The sequence below is a fragment of the Schistocerca gregaria genome, chromosome X (assembly GCF_023897955.1).
Source record: "Schistocerca gregaria isolate iqSchGreg1 chromosome X, iqSchGreg1.2, whole genome shotgun sequence".
Classification (NCBI taxonomy): domain Eukaryota; kingdom Metazoa; phylum Arthropoda; class Insecta; order Orthoptera; family Acrididae; genus Schistocerca; species Schistocerca gregaria.
Genome location: NC_064931.1, coordinates 317,217,454 through 317,238,041, shown reverse-complemented (window position 1 = coordinate 317,238,041; position 20,588 = coordinate 317,217,454). Strand labels below are relative to the sequence as shown.

General features: G+C 42.9%; 1 protein-coding gene across 7 annotated transcripts in view; it reads right to left on the bottom strand.

Annotated features, from left to right (window-relative positions):
* LOC126299284 (constitutive coactivator of peroxisome proliferator-activated receptor gamma-like) overlaps positions 1-20,588 on the bottom strand; it is a 633,226-nt gene that overhangs the window by 48,173 nt on the left and 564,465 nt on the right. For all 7 annotated transcript variants that reach the window (XM_049991071.1, XM_049991070.1, XM_049991069.1 and 4 more), the window contains one exon: positions 3,800-3,975. In XM_049991071.1, coding sequence (XP_049847028.1) covers positions 3,800-3,975 — 176 coding nt within the window. The remainder of the gene's footprint in view (positions 1-3,799; positions 3,976-20,588) is intronic.

The window sequence follows — 20,588 nt, the reverse complement described above, 5'->3', positions numbered from 1 at the left end:
ACAGTCAACATTTTTTGGTCTCCATTGACTGGGCAATTAGTGAAAATATACTGTGAGACCTGAGTTTCTCCTGGCACACACACACACACACACACACACACACACACACACACACACACACATGTAAACACTAGCACCATCAAACGAGTTATGATGGACGTCAGAAGTTATGGATACTGAAATTAATAATCAACGGGTGAGGTAGCATAAACTCTATCCCTCTATTTTTAGAGAAAGAGAGAGCAGGACTCAATGTAGAATTTAAACAAAAACCACCATCTCCATTTATAAGGTTACTTGCTAATTTCACTTCAAGAACTTCTTTAATGACACTAGCCCAATAGCTGGAAGGGCATGCCAGAATTTGTGTGTTGTTATATTCCATAGGATAACTGGTACCATGACAATGTTCTGCAAAGGTGGATTTGCTTGGCTGTTGTATGTGCTACTTATGCTCAGGACACTGGTCCTCCACAATCCTGATAGCCTGACCAATATATGACATGCCACAATTGCAAGGAATACAGTGGGCACCCACCTTATGCAAACCAGTATCATCCTTTATGGAACCTAACATGGGCCCTGGTATCGGGTGGTGGTCAAAAAACACACTTCACATCATATTTCCACAGAATATGACCAGTCCTGATTGAAATGCTCCCTGTGTAAGACAAAAAGGTCATAGACTTTGGTGTTACCTCGGTATCATCATCACTAACCCAGTACACAGTTGGACAATGGTGCTATGCACATCTGACCTGTCTTTCACTACAACCATTCTGATGAAATGTTATCTACAGTTGGGCTAACTCAGCTGACAAACTCTCAGGGTCTGAGAAGACATGGCCCCTGTGAACCAAGGTACAAACTATCCCTTCCTATAAAAGGCGTGTCCCAATGTATCATCCACCTTCCTCCTAACCAAAACATCAAGGAAGGGGAGACAACCAACCTTTTCCACCTCCACTGTGAAACAAATATTTGGGTGGATTGAATTCAGATGTTCTACAAGGTCGTTCAAATTCTCAATGCCATGAGGTCAACCAACAAAAGTATCATCTATATATATGAAAAAAAAACCACACACACACACACACACACACACACACACACAGGTTTCAAAGCCACCAACTGCAGGGCACATTTCTCGAAATCTTCCATAAACAAATTAGGAGTAATAGGTCACAATAGGCTTCCCATTGCAACTCCGTCTTTCTGCTCATAGTAGTGGCCATTGAATAAGAAGTAAGTGAAGTCAACACATGTTGAAATAGGTTTGTTAATTCATCACCAAACCTAACCTCAATCAACTGTAACAAATTCAACAGAGGATCACAAGTGAAGAGAGACACTACATCAAAACTTATTAGATTACTAGAGTCATTCAAATGCATTCCCTCTAATCAACATAAGAAATCCACCGAGTACTTAATATGGTGCTCACACCAACCTTCTATAGGGCTCCACCGAGGCACACTGTGTTTTGCTACGCAGTATGTCTGACCACCACTCCTACTCACAATCAGACAAAACATTGGTGCTCTGACATATCACATGGCATAACACCTTGCTACTCTGTTGAGTACCAATGTTTCATCCAGTTGTGAGTAACATTGGTGCTCCAACCTAGAGTATTATGTAGCAAAACACCTGTCTATTCTGTTGAGCCCTGTAATAGGTCGGTGAGAGCACCACGTTAAGAATTCAGTGGATTTATTATTTGAATTACAGGGAATGCATTTGAATGAGTCAGATATTTTAGTAAGTTTTGATGTTGTCTCTCTCTTCACTCATGTTCCTCTGTCAAATTCCATTACAATTGGTTGAATTTAAGTTTGGTTATGAATGAATGAACCTATTTTGACATGTGTTAACTTCCACCTAATTTTTATTCAATGACCAGTACTATGAGCAGACAGATGGAGTTGTGATGGGAAGCCTGTTGTCACTTATTATTCTCAATTTGTTTATGGAAGATTTAGAGGAACGTGCCTTGGAGTTGGTGGCTATGAAACCTGCGTGTTTTTTCAGATGTGCAGATGATATTTTTGATGTCTGGCACTGAGAATTTGAATGACTTTATAGAACACATGAATTCAATCCACCTAAATATTTGTTTCAGAATGGAGTTTGAAAAGGATAGCTATCTTCCCTTCCTTGAAGTGTTGGTGAGGAGGAAGGTAGATGGCACTTTAAAACATGCTGTTTACAGGAAGCCTACTCATACTGACTTGTATCTGTAGGATGATAGTTGTCACCATCCAGCTTGTACCTTGGTTCAGAGAGCCCATGCCATTTTGGGCCCTGAAAGTTTGTCAGCTAAGTTAGACCATCTAAGGTCACCTTCCACCAGAATGGCTATAGTAAAGACAGTTCAGACATGTGTTGCACTGTTGTCCAACTGTGTACCATATGAGTGATGATGATACTGAGGGAACACCAAAGTCTATGTCCGCTCCCGGTAGCTGAGTGGTCAGCGCGACAAAATGTCAATCCTAAGGGCCGGGGTTCGATTCCTGGCTGTGTCGGAGATTTTCTCCAGTCAGGGACTGGGTGTTGTGTTGTCCTAATCATCATCATTTCAACCCCATCGACGAGCAAGTCGCCAAAGAGGCGTCAAATCGAAAGACTTGCACCAGGTGAATGGTCTACCCGACAGGAGGCCCTAGTCACATGACAATTACAATTAATTACCAAAGTCTATGGCCTTTTTCCCATACACAGGAGCATTTCAAACAGGGTTGGTCATATTTTGTGGAAATATGATGTGAAGTGTGTTTTTCAACCATCATCTAAGACCAGGGTCCCATTAGGGGTTCCATAAAGGATGATACTGGTTTGCATAATGTGGGTGTCTACTGCATACTTTGCAGTTGTGACATGTCATATATTGGTCAGGCTACTGGGACTGTGGAGTACCAGTGTTCAGAGCGTTAGCAGCACATACGCTCGCAACAGCCGAGCAAATTTGCCACTGCAGTACATTTTCTTGGAACCAGTCATCCTAAGGAATATAACAAACACTGATTCTGGCATGAATGTTCAACTGTTGGGATAGTGTTTTTAAGGAAGATGTTGAATTTAAATTATCAAGTAAACTTATAATCAGGGGCAGTGGTTTGTGATTAATTTCTGCATGCAATCCTACTCTTTCTTGCCAAAGAAGACAGAGCGACACAGTTTATGCTATTTCACCCATGGATTATTAATTTCAGTATTGATAACTTCTGACATTGGTCATCTTTTCTTGATAGTGCTAGTATTTACATTGTGTGTGTGTGTGTGTGTGTGTGTGTGTGTGTGTGTGTTCTCTTTATGGAGTTTCTGTGGAAACTGTGGTTTCAAATTCGATTGCACAGCAGTTTCTTGCTGCAATTTTGCCTTGAAAATGCCATGGTGGGCTCCTGTAGAAATACCAGCAGTTGTCGACAATGTTACTTGGCTGATTTCCTGTAAATTATGTGAAAATGTACTACTTGCATTTTAATTGGAAGTGTTGTCTGGTAGACTGAAAACAATATCAATTAATAAGTCATATTTACATTTATTTGTCAGCAGCACTGATTATTATTTTAATAGTAATCACCCCACACTTCCTTATGCCTTTATACCCTTTCTATTTTTCCATCTTTTTTAACATTTTATACCGTTTCATCAAGGTAGCATACCTCTCATTATTTTCTCAGCACAGGTGGAGAAAGGAAATACATTAACACCAAAAAGCAGTAGTTATCAATCACAACAAAAGTAAAAATTCAACCAGAGTAACTGAACAGTTGAATCAAGCTGTGTCACTTACATGGAGGAGGTAAAACAGTGTTGCAGCTGGAATAATGAGATGATTTGGCATAATCTTTAGTTTTTCAGGTTGCATATAATTAGACAATGTCCAAGCAATTAGACCCCATCTATCCTTCACGGTATCATCATCTTTGGCCTTTGAGTCCCAAAGTACATTGAGTCCAGGATGTCTCACTGAAACAAAGTTACAAAACAAATTGAAACAAGAATCACTAACTGATTAAATATTTACACACTACATACTAATACATTACAGAAATTCAAAACTTTCTTGCATCAATATGGAACATATGTCAACAGTTAATATCCTAATTTGTTTATGGTTGCTAGGGAAGTGATGAGAGAATGATAATTCATGGAAAAATAATTATTCTATTTCAATATCACCTGTCTTTCAGAAGCACCCTATCTTTTTGCGGTAAGGAAAATTGTTCTTATTCCTTTATTACAGTTCATTTCTATGAACGAGAAGTGAGTGGGGAACTGTACTTACGTTTTACCAAAATTGAGATCCAATTTGGTTCTAATTTCTGCAGACAACTACCGACTAGCCTTTTATACAAATACGCTTCATCAACTAATGAATATGCAGCAGGATGGAGCTAACTTATGCTTCTCAACTCATGCTGATAAATGCATATACTGTAACTGTAGATCATTCGATAAAGTCCAGTCAGCCTTCGAAGCACTCCAAAAGGTCACGTGCCAGCTTGCGGCACGGTCATGCAGTAGCCACAGCAGTGGCCACTACTTTCTGTCGCATTGGAAATAACCGCGGCATTCCCCCTTCTACCCAACCCCGGTGCACAGATACCCTTTGTCGTTGAACACGAACTGCTTCAGGAGTTATTACATCTGGTGTGCGGAATATTGTCACATACATAACTTGAAGATGTCACAGGAACTAAATGCACCACTGCACAAAGAGAGAGAGGCAGGTTTGCAGATGACGCGAGAATATTTAGACAAATACACGTTTTATTCCGGGGAATACCACCACCACCACATTTGAATGCGGACTCTAAAAAAATCGAGGCACACTTGTGAAACCATCCCAGAGACACTTTGCATGCTTTTTGTGGGAAGTACCCTTGTCTTTAAGCACAAGCTGCTTCAGGAGTTAGTAATTCCAATTGAATGTGTCTCTAAATACACTTTCAAAAAGATCGCTGCACAGTAGTTTGCTTCAGATTTGCGATGTATACCGCCTCACTTAGACACAGACTCTGAAAAAGATCACGACGCACTTGTGGGACCTCTCAAGTCTTCCTCCACTACTCGGCAATATTTGCATGCACAAACAAACAAATTAGGTTCAAAATGGTTCAAATGGCTCTGAGCACTATGGGACTCAACTGCTGTGGTCATTAGTCCCCTAGAACTTAGAACTACTTAAACCTAACTAACCTAAGGACATCACACACATCCATGCCCGAGGCAGGATTCGAACCTGCGACCGTAGCAGTCACACGGTTCCAGACTGCGCGCCTAGAACCGCGAGACCACCAAAAACAAATTAGGTAAAGTGTTTAATGCCTCACTATATTTACAGATGTTGCTTTAAACAATTTGTTTCAAATACACTCGCACACAAAACACTGCTCTGTCTTCCCTGGTGCACATGGAATGGAAATAGTTCACAGCAAAAAATACTCGAAAAAACTACATCGCTAAAACAAATGAGCACAAATACACCGCGTCGAAACTCTGAGGACGATCCTGCATCATATAACAAAGAAATATTGTTAAATACAGTGTCACAGTAGTTTGCTACACGAGGCACGGTCGTAACTGGTGGACACGCAAAGCGGCGGCGCGTCCGCCAGCGGACACAGCTCGCCACACAGTGAAGTGCAAACCGGAAGCGGGTTTTTTCTGGCTGTACCAACGAGTGCGTGAAAACAGTAGCCGACCCGACCAGCACCAACTTGTCCTGAGTCCTCAGATCAGCATTCACCAGCAGGTGGGTAGAATGCCACACTCCTATTGGCTACTGAAAATACTGTTCAGGACTTCCCATCAACCGCTCTTCCTGATTGGTTCCCGCCAAATTGGTGAGTCTATATGGACCTTCCCCTCTCCACTCCCGGTCTTATTAAGCCATTGTCAGTTCGTCTGTATAGTTGTGTGTCTGTATGTGTCTCTCTGTCTCTCCTTAATCAATCACGAAGCGCAGCAGTACGACCAGCGTCAGTGACAGTAGCAAGTATTTTAGAATGGTTGAAGAAGACTGAATAATTTATGCATATCACGATGGTAATTATATCGGGAAAAAATTTAATGTGTTAAAAAATTCTCATCGGTATTTCAGTTTCCTTTTCTTATTTTACAGTGAAACTCAGGACTTTATCCTGGATTGCAAGGGTAGACGAGAGGTGGAGTAGGAAGAGGCTGGACTACAGCAAACTCCTCCTCATGTGGAAAGCCAGCACCTAGGACTGCCACGTGAGTACATTTTTTTTTTAATAGGCGGCTGGAGGCACGCCTAATGAGACGGCAGAACAGCCCTTTAAGTGTAAAAATAATTCTAATTTTCATTGTGTACGTCTGTACTAGTATATTTTTTTTCTCTCTCTAACAAGTATGTATATTTATATATATGTTCAAATGGCTCTGAGCACTATGGGACTTAACTTCTCAGTTCATCAGTCCCTTAGACTTAGAACTACTTAAACCTAACTAACTTAAGGACATCACACACATCCATGCCCGAGGCAGGATTCGAACCTGCGACCGTAGCGGTCGCGCGGTTCCAGACTGTAGCGCCTAGAACCGCTCGGCCACTTCGGTCGGCCTATATATATGTCTTACTGTTTTTGTTGGTGAGATGGATCAGTAGCATATCGATTCTGATGAGGATGAAATACCTGATTGTGTCAGGGAAATGACCCTAGACGAAAACGTACAAAGGGAGCACGACCTGGCCCTTTTTGAAGAGGATGAATTCCCTGAAAGAGTGGTAGAAATACCGGACAACGCTGATGAGTTGCTCGCGCCATGGACCCAGAGCAGGAAAGGTAATTACTCACTCCGCTTATAACCATGTAATCATCTGTATTCTTTCCTTCCTTGCAGCAAACGTTGTACTTCATTTTTTTTCATTATTCTACAGCAGACGCGTCACCGCAGCCACAGCACAGTGTAGCTCGGGTACCGATTGTGGCTAAACCTTCCACCTCGCCAAAGCAGTTTCCGGTAAGGCAAGCATCGCCTATAAGGGCGCCGCTACACGGATCGCGAGAAGCTGTCGCTGCCCCAGCACCGCCACTGCTATCCGTGGACCGAGCAACGAGCTACCACCCTTAAGGTCACCGTGACTGGCTTGCAGCAGCAACAACAGCATCGGGAACCATCGCCAAAGGCAGGTTACTCCCACTGGCTTGACCCAGCTTCATCCTCTTTCTCATCCTCGTCAAAATCGCCGCCCGAGAAAGGTATGTCTGCCACTGCAGGTACCACTTATCACCTCACCGACCCCGTCATCGACAGGATGGACATCACGCTGTAGTAGTAGTAGTAGTAGTAGTAGTAGTAGTAACAGAGATTATCCTGTAGCTATCCTTTTAGTGAAGGACATCAGGTCAGTGACATCATACTGCAGTTAAGATACCTGGTGACTGCAAACGCTTTTGAGGAGCGAATTTCATTCATGATGATCGAGAACCCAACAGGAGGGTACCGCAACCCTGTTGGTTTTCTAAGGGCGTGCCTCCCTGTCATAGAGAAGGAGCTCCTCAAGGTAGCCTCTGATCCGCGGCATCCCACGTATTAATGAGCAGTGCCCTGCCGCACATCCAGAATGTTGATTCTGGCACTGAAGAGAAGAATCTTCATTTACTTTGGGGGGGGGGGGGGGGAATGGCGTGATAACATGGAACACTTCAGTTAATAAATCCACCTTGAGTGCTATACTGGCCCGGCTCTCCGTGATGGAAGTGAGAGGGTCAGCTAAAGCACTCAGCCAAATACTACATCTGGACATTCATACACATGTCTATGATACGGTAAATGGAGAGTCTAGCAATATCAAGCTCTCTAAAGATGTAGCTAATAAGAGGGCCCGCTTTAATGTCGAAACCAGAAACGATCAGGCTTGTTTTGCAGGGTAATCCCAGCTTGCGAGAGAAATTACGATCGTAGGGATCATTCTGAGCGTTCCAGTACATACCATGTAGGTGTTAATATTCGTGGGTGTTATAACTTTGATGGTATCGAGTTCCCCAACGACATCCAGGACATACCTAAAATTGAGGGCAGAATACCGGAATAACGGTTCCCGTTTATGGCCTGGAAAAGAAAAGCAAGTCAGATGAGCAGGACAAGCATATTGTCGTCAGTCCCCTTGAGGCGTGGTGCCTTATATTACTCCTGACTAGAGCCTGTGTATCAGGAGAATGACTCATGCGTGCACAGTGACAGACGGTCTGAAGTGGGTTCAGCCGAGTATGTAATTCTAATTTTCATCCAGAAGAGTCCAGTAGTGCACAGAGACATTCAAGAAACAGGTCAAGAGAATGTTTATATGAATTGTTCTGTTTATTTCTTGAAGGCTGTTTTGTTTATTAATGTTTGTACAGTTTTGCATATGCTTTTAGTAGTGTGAATGATGGGTGGATGTGGACTAAAGTAGATAAGTAGATCACTATTCTACTGATAAACGCTGTACGAACTTGCACGAGACATTTTTAAGACAGTGCGAATGAAGACGACGGGGAAGCTTGTATCACAGTATGTTAAATAAGTTTATCGTAAAAGGAAAGCTAATTCGAGTTCAAATGAAAATAGTTAATAACGTAAAGCATAAACAAAATATCAGAACGTTAAATATTTATTTCAGGAAACGGGAGAATAATGTTTTTCTATTAGCCTCAAAGAAAACTGACCAATGAGACCGGAGTACTCTTCGCGCGTCTTTTCTCTTGGAGGTAGAGAATGCTTACAGCAGTCAAAGAGAGTCGGAGCCTAGTCTTTCACTGGTACGGTCGTGTGTAGTATGAGCTCCGAAGGAAGTTATAATTTGCTGGTTTTAGTTGTGCTACATTTTCCAAAAGTGTTTTAAAGTAAAGGCATATTTATTCCCGTTTTTTCTTTTTTCTTTTTTTGAAAGTACGGATTTTTAAAGTAATTTTGTATATGAGAAAAGACAGTATCTCCTCGTGGCATATTGATCAGATCGGTGATTAAAAACTTGAGTGCATTAGACACCGATAAAGTTAATAGTATGGCGAGCGTTTTCAATTACGAACAATTCGTGCGTAATAGCTGTTCACACTTTGGGAACTACGTTACCATAAACTGGCTAACGTGAATGAAAGCGTTTGTGCATGACTATGTTAAGATCAGCACGGCTTTGGCAGTGAACGTGTAAATTATCAAGGTTCAGAATATACCGAAATTTTGCCAGTATTTTCACCTTTCATTCAAAATTAAGACCTTCTCCCGATTCTTGAAATAGTTACGTTGTATGCAGCCTGGTGCGAGTTGCAGCACGGTTGACAGGTACGTGCAGGTAAAGGACGAAAGAAGCGCGTCGCCGCATCCTCCATTTCTCAAAATTTGCCAGTGAGCATGTAAACATGCTACTCTTCACTTAAGGCGATTATTATCATTATGTTTGGATCAAGACAATATCCCGCTTTCTCGCCTCCCAGATGAATAAACATAAGGGTAAACAGCATATTTGCTTATGGTGCCTGAATTATTTTTCCCCAGACGGGCTATTAGCAGCGCATCTAATAGACCGCGCTTCGCTGGCCGCTGTGACCGAGCGGTTCTAGGCGCTTCAGTGTGGAACCGCGCTGCTGCTACGGTCGCAGGTTCGAATCCTACCTCGGGCATGGATGTGTGTGATGTCGTTAGGTTAGTTAGGTTTAAGTAGTTCTAAGTCTAGGGGACTGATAACCTCAGATGTTAAGTCCCATAGTGCTTAGTGCCATTTGAACCATTTTCTGACTGCGCTTCCAAGGACTCGGTACGTGCTATTATGCCTACAGAGGAAAGCAAATTCATGAAGTTTAAAAATGCTCACCACCAGGAGCGATGCCCGATTGTAGTGTACGCCGACTTTGAATGCCTCCTCGCTCCTGTGACCCGCTGTGAAGGTGTCCCTACAGTCTCACACATCACCTTTACCATATGCGGCAGCGTACCAAATTGTATCATCATATGATTCCAGTCTTAACCGCTACAAATCTTGTGTTGGGGATAATCCTGTGGTTTGACTACTCACTGAGCTCGAAAATTTTTCATGGCAGGTTGATAAGCTTTACAGCAACAAAGTTCGCATGACCAAATTAAAGGAAAATGAAGATTTGTATAATAACGCAGTTGACTGTCATATTTGTGGGCTGCCATTAGACAGTAAGCAGAAATTCCTCGTGGGGACCATTGCCATCTTAACGGGGAAGTTCCGTCGCACAACTCAGAATACGTGCAACTTAAAGTATCAGCTACCAAGGCGCATACCCGTTTTCTTCCATAATTTAAGCGGGTATGACGATCACATTCTAGTTGAGCACTTGGCTGATTTCTGTTGGGAGAAAAATAAGTTCAGTATCCTACCTTAGACCGTCGAGAAATATATTTCATTCTCCAAACGAATGACGCCAAGAATTACGTTCCACTTCCTTGATATGTTACGTTTCATGCAGGCGCCACTCCAGAAACTCATTGAAACTCTGCCTCGGGGCAATATGCATATCACTCAAGCTGCACTTTCCGACGAGGAAAAGTTTCAACTTGTGACTAGGAAGGGGGTTTTCCTATACGAGTATGTAGATAGTATGGCGAAACTCTACGAAACTAGGCTACCCGACATAACTACATTCTCCAGCGACCTCACAGGCAGTGCCATAACGGATGCAAAGTATGATCATGCCGTGAGTGTCAGGCGGGAATTCAACATCTCCACTATAGGAGAGCATGCACGGCTTTACATGGACACAGACGTTTTCGAGAAATTCTGGAGTCTATGCATGACCACATATTCTCTGGATCCCGCCTTTTGTTACACGGCACCTGGATTGTCTTGGGATGCAGTGCTCAAGAAAATGAAATGCAGCATCTAATTATTGAATTAATGCTGACATGCTTCCTTTCCTTGAGCCAGGGATCCGTGGGGGCCTTTTCGATTGTGTCCATAGGCATGTCAAGGGAAATAACCCACGGATGGATGACAGGTTCAGTGCATCCCTTGATTGCAGTTACATAATGTACTTGGATGTAATTAACTTATACGAGCATGCCATGCAGCAATCACTGTCGATTGGTGAGTTTCGATGGGTGCCAGATGACGAATGTGAGTGTATGCGGTGGAGGCAGAACTAACATAGCCTATTAGTTTGCATGATGCGCATGCCGATTTGCCGCTGTGTCCACAGCAACTAGTTCCACGAGGAGGCTTCACTCCAAAACTGATTACTACGCTGGGGAATAAGCGGAGATTATTCATTATCGTAATCTCTGGGAGTGTCTCAGTTTGGGGATAGACCTGGTTAGAATTACCTGGACTATCTCCCTGAAGCAGTCCCCCTCGTTGAAGGAGTATATTGATTTGAATATGAGATACAGAGCTTCCACGACGTGTGACTTCGAAAAATATTTTTATAAATTAATGAATAATTCAATTTTCGGTAAAACAATGGAGAATTTGAGGGAAAGACTTGAAATTTTGATTATAACCGAATGGGATGGGCGTTATGGCACAAGAAAATATATTGCCAGACCAAATTTTAAGCGGTTCACCACGTTCAATAAGAACTTTGTTGTTGTTTGGATGGCGTACACTGCAGTAGAGATTACGAAGCCTATTTATGTGGGGATGTTCATACTAGATCTATCCAAAACCCACATGTACAGCTTTCTTATGAATTTGTGAAAACTCATTTCGCAGATCCTAAATTACTTTATATGGATACAGACAGCTTCATCTATTGGATAAAGAACTGCAATCCATATAAAGTAATGAGGTACCATGGTAATGAATTCAACACGTCCTCATACATGGCCGCCAATCCTTATGGTATTGTTCCACAGAACAAGAAGGTTATCGGACTAATGACAGACGAGGCGAATGGATTGCCGATTGTGGAGTTTGACGATCTGCAATGAAAAATGAATGTGTATCCTACATTGGAAGGTGCCACCCAGAGGCAGGCTAAATGTCAAATGTGTGTGAAATCTTATGGGACTTAACTGCTAAGGTTATCAGTCCCTAAGCTTATACACTACTTAACCTTAACAAATACACACACCCATGCCCGAGGGAGGATTCAAACCTCCGCCGAGACCAGCCGCACAGTCCATGACTGCAGCGCCTTAGACCGCTCGGCTAGTCCCGCGCGCAGGCAGGCTAAGGTTGTGTGTCGTATGGTCTGGAGAGCCCTCTCTTTCGAACACTATTTGTGGTGCCTTTGCTGTGGTGCTCGCGGTGCAGTACTGCCGGGGATTTTACCATATGACCATTTCATGAGTGTACCGTGAATATCAGAAATCTGGTAAAACACCAAATCTCCGACAACGCTACGCCCGGAAAAAGGTCCTGGAAGAATAGGGCCAACGACGACTGAAGAGAATCGTTCAACGTGACACAAGTGCAAACCTTCCGCAAATTGCTGCATATTTCAACAATGGGACATTAGCAAGTGTCAATGTGCGAACCATTCAACGAAACATCATCGATATGGGCTTTCGGAGCTGAAGGTCCATTCGTGTACCCTTCATGACTGTATGACACAAAGCTTTATGCCTCGCCTGAGCCCGTCAACACCGACATTAGGCTGTTGATGGCTGGAAAAATGTTACTTGGTCGCAAGAGTCTCGTTTCAAATTGCATCGTGCGGATGGACGTGTACGGGTATGGAGACAATCTCATGAATCCACGGAACCTGCACGTCAGCAGGGGACTGTTCAAGCTGGTGCAGGCTCTGTAATGGTGTGGGGCGTGTGCAGTTGGAGTGATATGGGGCTCCTGATAGGTCTAGATACTACTCTCACAAGTGACAGCATCCTGTCTGATCACCTGCATCCAGTAATGTCTACTGTGCATTCCGACGGAATTGGGCAATCCCAGCAAGACAATGCGACGCTCCACACGACCAGAGTTGCATTATAGTGGTTCCAGGAACACTCTTCTGAGTTCAAACACTTCCGCTGGCCACCAAACTCCCCAAATATGAACATTATTGAGCATATCTGGGACGCCTTGCAACGTGCTCTTCAGAAGAGATCTTCACCCCATCGTCTTACGGATTTATGGACAGCCCTGCAGGATTCGTGTTGTCAGTTCCCCCCAGCACCACTTCAGACATTAGTTGAGTCAACGCCACGTCGTGTTGCGATACGTCTACGTGCTCGCGGGGCCCTACACGATATTAGACAAGTGTATCAGTTTCTTTGGCTCTTCAGTGTATACGCACACCATATGTCTGAAAGAAAGAAGTTAAAAAAGCATACCCAAAAAATATATTTATTTATTAAAAACCGTAAAAATATTAGTATATTTATTTACTCATACGTAACGTATATGTAACCCCTAAATATATATACCTACGCACCATGTGCGTCATGTAAATAGAGTAATTTTTAAGTTTTCACCTGCCGCTAACCATCCAAGTCAGATTAGATTTTAAGTGTGTATATGTATTTATATAGCTCACAGTCCATCAGAATTATTATTATTGTAAAAGACTTTGATACTGGGACCGTTGAAATTAGGTTCTAAGTGTGCAGAGTCCATCAGAATTATTGTAAAAGCTATGCTACTTGGACTGTGGAATTTAGTTGTAGTAAAAGTATCTCCACATTATTTTTTAGCGTGGATTTATAGATCTGAAAAAATTGTAAACATTCTCATCCAGTGCTCCCGGAAATAAAAAAATGTAAAAATTATTCTCAAACAGTATTACTGTTTTAGCATCTAATTAAAAGTATCTCTGCACTGCAATATCAGAGTAAAATTGTACCTGAAGAACTGCATTGTACCTCAAGAACTGAACTGTAATCTCAAGAACTGAATTTCATCTGTTTAACTGAATATCGTTTCCATATGTCTTTAATGTTATTTACAAAAAACCTATTTCCTGTTAAAAGGTTTTGCATCACCCCAGTTCCCAGAACTCCTGTAGATAGACGTTAACGTTGATTGTGGATACTGTATCACAGACACAGTCCCTTTGGCTCTTCAGATATGTCACTAAACCCGCCCAAAGATGTGAACAGCCATGTATGAGCAGCGCCTATTAAACGGAAGGGGTCCGACAGCCGATCACTTCCAGTTAGTCCACCAGGAAGGAGGTACACGGCTCGTGTTGTCATGAGTTCAACCATGCCTATACGGTCAATACCGCGGTTCGATCGCGTCGGCATTGTTACTTTGTGCCAGGACGGGCTCTCAATAAGGGAAGTGTCCAGGTGTCCCGGAGTGAACCAAAGCGATGTTGTTCGGACATGGAGGACATACAGAGAGACATGAACTGTTGATGACATGTCTCGCTCAGGCCGCCCAAGGGCCAACACAGCAGTGGATGACCGCTACCTGCGGATTATGGCTCGGATGATGCGAAACTTCCATGGCGAGGTCCATATTTGCAACCACGACACCATGCAGCACGGTACATATGGGTCCAACAAAATGCCGAATGCACTGCTCAGTACTGGCATCACGTTCTCTTCACCGACGAGTGTCTCTTATGCCTTCAACCAATCAGTAGAAGGAGACGTGTTTGGAGGCAACCCGATTAGACTGAACGCCTTAAACACACTGTCCAGCGAGTGCAGCAAGGTCTAGGTTCCCTGCTATTTTGGGGTGGAATTATGTGGGGCTATCGAACTTGCCTGGGGTAAAGTGAAAAGGGCTGTTTATGGATGACGTGACCCACCAACCACTCTGAGGGATCTACGCCGAATCGCCGTTGAGGAGTGGGACAATCTGGACCAACAGTGCCTTGACGAACTTATGGATAGTATGCCACGACGAATTCAGGCAGGCATCAATGCAAGATGACGTTCTGCTGGGTATTAGAGGTACCGGTGTGTAGAGCAATCTGGACCACCACCTCTGAAGGTCTCGCTGTACGGTTGTACAACATGCAATGTGTGGTTTTCAAGAGCAATAAAAAGGCCAGGAATGATGCTTATGTTGATCTCTAGAATTTTCTGTGCAGGTTCCGGCACTCTCGGTTCCGAGAGTTACAGAACCTGTACAGAATATTGGAATAGAGATAAACATAAACGTCATTTCCGCCCTTTTTATTGCTTTGATATATATATATTTACACATAAAAAAAGTTTTACATCACCTCGGTTCCGAGAGTTCCGGAACCTGTACAGAAAATTGGAATAGAGATCAACATAAACATCATTTCAGCCCGTTTTATTGTTCATGAAATCAACACATTGCATGTTGTACGTAACGACGATTCCTTTGGACGCGCCGGCCGCGGTGGTCTAGCGGTTCTAGGCGCTCAGTCCGGAACCCGGAACCACGCGACTGCTACGGTCGCAGGTTCGAATCCTGCCTCGGGCATGGATGTGTGTGATGTCCTTAGGTTAGTTAGGTTTAAGTAGTTCTAAGTTCTAGGGGACTGATGACTACAGATATTAAGTCCCATAGTGCTCAGAGCCATTTGAACCATTTGAACCTTTGGACGCAAAGATGAAAACATAAAAATTGTACCCAAAACCCAATACAAGCCCCAAACCCAAGATCCAAATTTCATAAAAAAAAGAAAACAAAGTCCCACTGTGATAGCATCACTTGAATAGTAGCAAGTATACTGAAGAGAAACAATGTAAAAAGAAATAGAAAAGAAATTCAGTATAAAGTAATTTAGTATTTTTGCAAAAGAGAGTAAAATCGAATCCCTTTAGTATCAAATTCAAGTAAAAGTAGATCGCAAAATATTACCAGCAGGGAGAGGGCAGCCATTCGAGGCCTGAGACAGAGCCCTGAGATTGTTGTCTTACCAGCTGACAAACGTAATGCTACAGTTGTCCTTTCCCATAAGGACTACATTGAGAAGTTGCAGAGCCTGCTAAGTGACGAATCTTACAGGAAGATCAACGCTGACCCCACAAAGAATGTGAAGAACAAGACTAGGGCTCTTCTCAAGGACGCGGATTTACCAGAGGGTATCGCCAAGAAATTGACATCTCAAGGACTTGTACCGCCAAGACTTTATGGACTCCCTAAAGTCCAAGAAGAAGGGGTGCAGTTACGCCCAATTGCCAGCAACATTAGGGCACCTACATATTTGCTGGCCAAATACCTGTCCCTTACGTGGGTAAATGTCCTCATCACGTTAGTCAGTTGAGCTCATTGCACAGAAATCTGACGAGAAGACGACCGACCTTTTCAGGCACGTTCTGACTTCCACGTATTTTCTGTCTAATGGACAATACTATGAGCAAACAGATGTAGTCACAATGGGGAGCCCTCTTTCGCCTGTGGTAGCGAATTTCTATATGGGGCATTTCGAGGAGGAGGCTTTGGAAACATCCAAATGGAAACCTACTTGTTTTCTAGGTTATGTTGATGACACGTTCGTGAGGCCCCATGGAAGGGACGAGCTCCTAGACTTCCTAACACACCTGAACTCCATACATCCGAACATCAAATTCACTACGGAGACCGAAGCAGAAGGAAGTTTACCATTCCTGGACGTCATGGTCAAAAGAAGAGCGGATGGCACCCTGGGCTACGGGGTGTACAGGAAGAAAACGCACACCGACTTATATTTGCATGCAAATAGCTGCCACCACCCTTCCCATAGGAATGGGGTACTAAAAACACTGGTGCACAGGGCGCGCACCATCTCGGACGCAGAGAGTCTGCCCCACGAGCTGGAACACCTCAAAACTGTATTTCGGAAAAACGGGTACTCGGAATGGCAGATTAGACGCGCTCTCTGCCCCACCTATACAGTACAGAGTGTGGAGATGGACGAAGTCACGGAGGAGCAGATAGCCACCACCTATATACCGTATACTGGCGCACTATCGGGGAAAATAGGACGAATATTGAGGAAACACCGAGTACGAACTGTCTTTTGCCCACCCAATGAAACACGAGCATTACTGATAAGTGTCAAAAACGATCTCGGTTTGCGGAAGGCCGGCATATACCAGATTCTCTGTGAGTGTGGGAAGACTTACATTGGACAGACAGTGCGCACTATCAAAGATCGTTGCCGAGAACATCAGAGGCACAATCGACTTATGTACCACAACAAGTCTACAGTCGCAGAGCACTGTTTGTCCGAAAATCACGAAATGGACTACCAACATACCAGGGTCTTGGCACAGGCATCTAAATACTGGGACAGCGTCGTTAGAGAGGCTATCGAAATTCGCACCAGGGACGGACTCATCAACAGAGATTGCGGCTATAACCTCAGCAAGGCACTGAGTCTAATTAAAAAGAGGCTCAGCAAAGAAAACGAACGAGTGACCAGGGCGGACGACGCAGTTACACCGACGCCACCACAGACGCCGACGCCAGCCTCTCAGCGACCGCCGACGCGCGACCGCGGGCGTGGACCGCGGAGACAACGCCTCGCGGGGGAAGGGGATTTAGGATAGCCGCCCGCCCTCAGGAGCTCAGTTCGTCAGCGCACCTGACGATGGCGACATGTCTGATAGTCGAAATATTGTGCCCGTTGGACACTATGGGCGGGCAGTACACCCGTGGACTGTTCGAGCAAAATGAAATTTGTCTCATCACATTATCATTTCGTTAGAACTTAATATTTGACAGTCATCCTATTTACGATGATAGAAAATATATAGGAAATGACTTATACGAAATTATTTTGTTACAAGTCCAATAGGAGGGCATCGGCAATGCTTACAGGAAGCGACACAAACATTACTTCTGAAAGACAAAAGTACAAGATTTAGCATTAATTCTTATTTTACTTGGAAAAATCACGACAATTGCCTCTCTATCATGCGCTGAAAGAGGGCTATCCCTTAAGTCGTATCTTTAATCCATTCCTCTTAACAAGAATAGTTTTTGCTAGCAACTAACGTCTCCACACAGCTGATCACGACGCTACATCAAAGGTTATAATTTAAAAGTGGTAAACAGTAGACTGCTAGTTTTCCTCATTTCAACTTGCGTATTTCTCATGATATCACATTCAAACATGTTTAACGCTTTCCCCTCTCGATCATAATATTTTCCACACGGAATCTACTAAAAAGGACGACACTCACGACTAGCGTAACCAATGAAAGAGTAGTTACTTATTTAAACTTCTCACTTAAATTTTGATGAGGAATGCATTTAGGAAGTACGTCGTTATGCTCCAGGAATAATCCTGAATAAGAACATCAAGTCAAAAAGCCTGAACAAAGTGAGACATCCCCAGTGTGAAGTCATCTCTTGTGAAGAATATTGTATAAAAATACGATAGCTTTAATTGCTTTTGCAATGCGCTAACACTTCATAGCTTTACGTCACAGACAACTTTCAGTAGATAACGAATTACCACTGAAGAATTAGTTAGATTTTCTAAGCGTATATTATTTACAAATATTTCGGCTGAATCTCGATTACGTGAGAAACGTGTCAATTATACCAGTTTTGATATTTTTTTGTTACATCCTAAACAGTAAATTACAAAATTATTTAAACAATTCCATCCTCAACTGCGGGATGTTGTTCTTGATATCTGATTTAAAGAACCAAAATTCTGAGAAAAATAAACGGACTACACTTACTTTTCTAAATATCTGCAAGTGGTACAGATTAGGATTCTGGTTGCCTCATTTGTACCAGTAAGCTTGTAAATTGTGCCTCCCTTACAAACCATGTCCCTAAGCTTAAAGATAAGTAATTACTGTCTAAGTTTAAGCAAATGTTCCATATTTTAGTTTTTACATCACTATTTGCATGCATGGAATATAGATTTTTCCCTTCTTTCCCCAACCCTCCGATAATTTTGCATTTCGTGCATCTCGTCATTTCTTCCATTCGATCTTCCTCGCAAAATATGCTATACCATTCTTTTGTGTTACAAATGAATTTTTGTGGTGGTTTCCCCGCTGAGTCTCCACAACACTTCCTTCTCACAGATGGAGCAGTAATTCTAGATTTCTTCTTCTTTATTTGGTTAACTATTTTTTTTCTGCGAGGGTTCTTTGCATTGAAATTATGGAGCAATCCGTTCTACAAATCATAACCAATACAGATTCATAACAGTCTGAAAACTAAGGCTGTTTCATGTATAATCATGCAGAAATAAAACATTATGTTGCCACTTACCTTCTACCAATAATTCTCCTCGCCAAGTACAAAAAATATCAGATGAAAGCTACAACAAAGTCAATGCTGTCCTTAAACGATTTGTTCCTTAACAAACAGAACTCTTAGCTGGTAATATCGCAGCAAGAAGCACACAGTTGAAGGTGATTTCACTAAATGTCAGACAGTAAAAGAGGCAGGAATTTTGTAGCAGTGGTACAAAGTAGGAGCCGGTATAATGTAGACAACTCTTCCCTATCTATGACTCGAGAGTAAGATAAGATTACATCTCTAATACAAGAGGCAATCAAATGACTGGGTGTTGTGTGATGTCCTTAGGTTAGTTAGGTTTAAGTAGTTCTAAGTTCTAGGGGACTGATGACCATAGATGTTAAGTCCCATAGTGCTCAGAGCCATTTGAACCAATCCAATGAAAACGAGACAGATGGAAAATGAGTAAAATGGTTATTATTTCAAAAGGATTGGCCATAACTATTAATATATTTGTCACATATGAGGGAAGACGGCCAATACGTTCACGGAAAAATGGTTTCGGTTGCCTGTGGAACTTGATTGTACCCAGGCGTTTACCTCTTCGAGCTAAACGAATCGACTCGATGGTCACGGACGTCTTTCTTTAGGACTATCACGGACGTCTTTCTTTAGGACTATAAGAATATGGAAACGCATAAGGAGAGGTAGAGACTGTACAGGATGTGTAAGTGCTTCCCATCGAAACTTCTGAAGCAGAGTCGAAACAATCTTGGAAACATGTGGGCAATCATTATCCTGATGCAATTCGTCAACATTCCTGAGCATTTTCATATGATGGTGCGTTTCAGTTTTTGCAGAGTCCATGTTCATCAAGTCCAAGGTCCTAGAAATGTCGACGGACGCTATCATTCTGTTGCAGAATAATGCCCGTCCACATACTGCCAAAGCTCATTCGACTACGCTGCAGGAGTTCCGCTGGAAAGCTCTTGCACACCCTCTTTAAAGTTCCCATAGTTTTGGAGCATTGAAGAAAGACATTCAACATCTACAGCTGCATCTACATACATACTCCGAAAGCCACCGTACAGTGCCTGGCGGAGGGTACCCTTTACCACTACTAGTCATTTCCTTTCCTGTTCCACTTGCAAACAGAGCGAAGGAAAAACGACCATCTTCATGCCTCCGAGTAATCCCTAAATTATCTTATTTTATCTTCATGATCCTGAAGCGAAATGTACGCTGGCGACAGTAGAATCGTTCTGCAGTCATCCTCAATGTCGGGTCTCTAAATTTCCTCAGTTGAGTTTCTCGAAAAGAACACCACCTTCCCTCCAGGTATTTCCATTTCAGTTCCCAACACAGCATCTCAGTAATGCTTGCGTGTTCATCGAACTCACCGGTAACGAATCTAGCAGCCCACCTCTGAATTGCTTCGATGTCTTGCTTCTGTCCGACCTGGTGCGGATCCCTAATACTCGAGCAGTACTCAAAAATAGGTCGCACTGGTGCCCTATATTCCTTTACAGGTGAACCACTCTCTCCTAAAAAT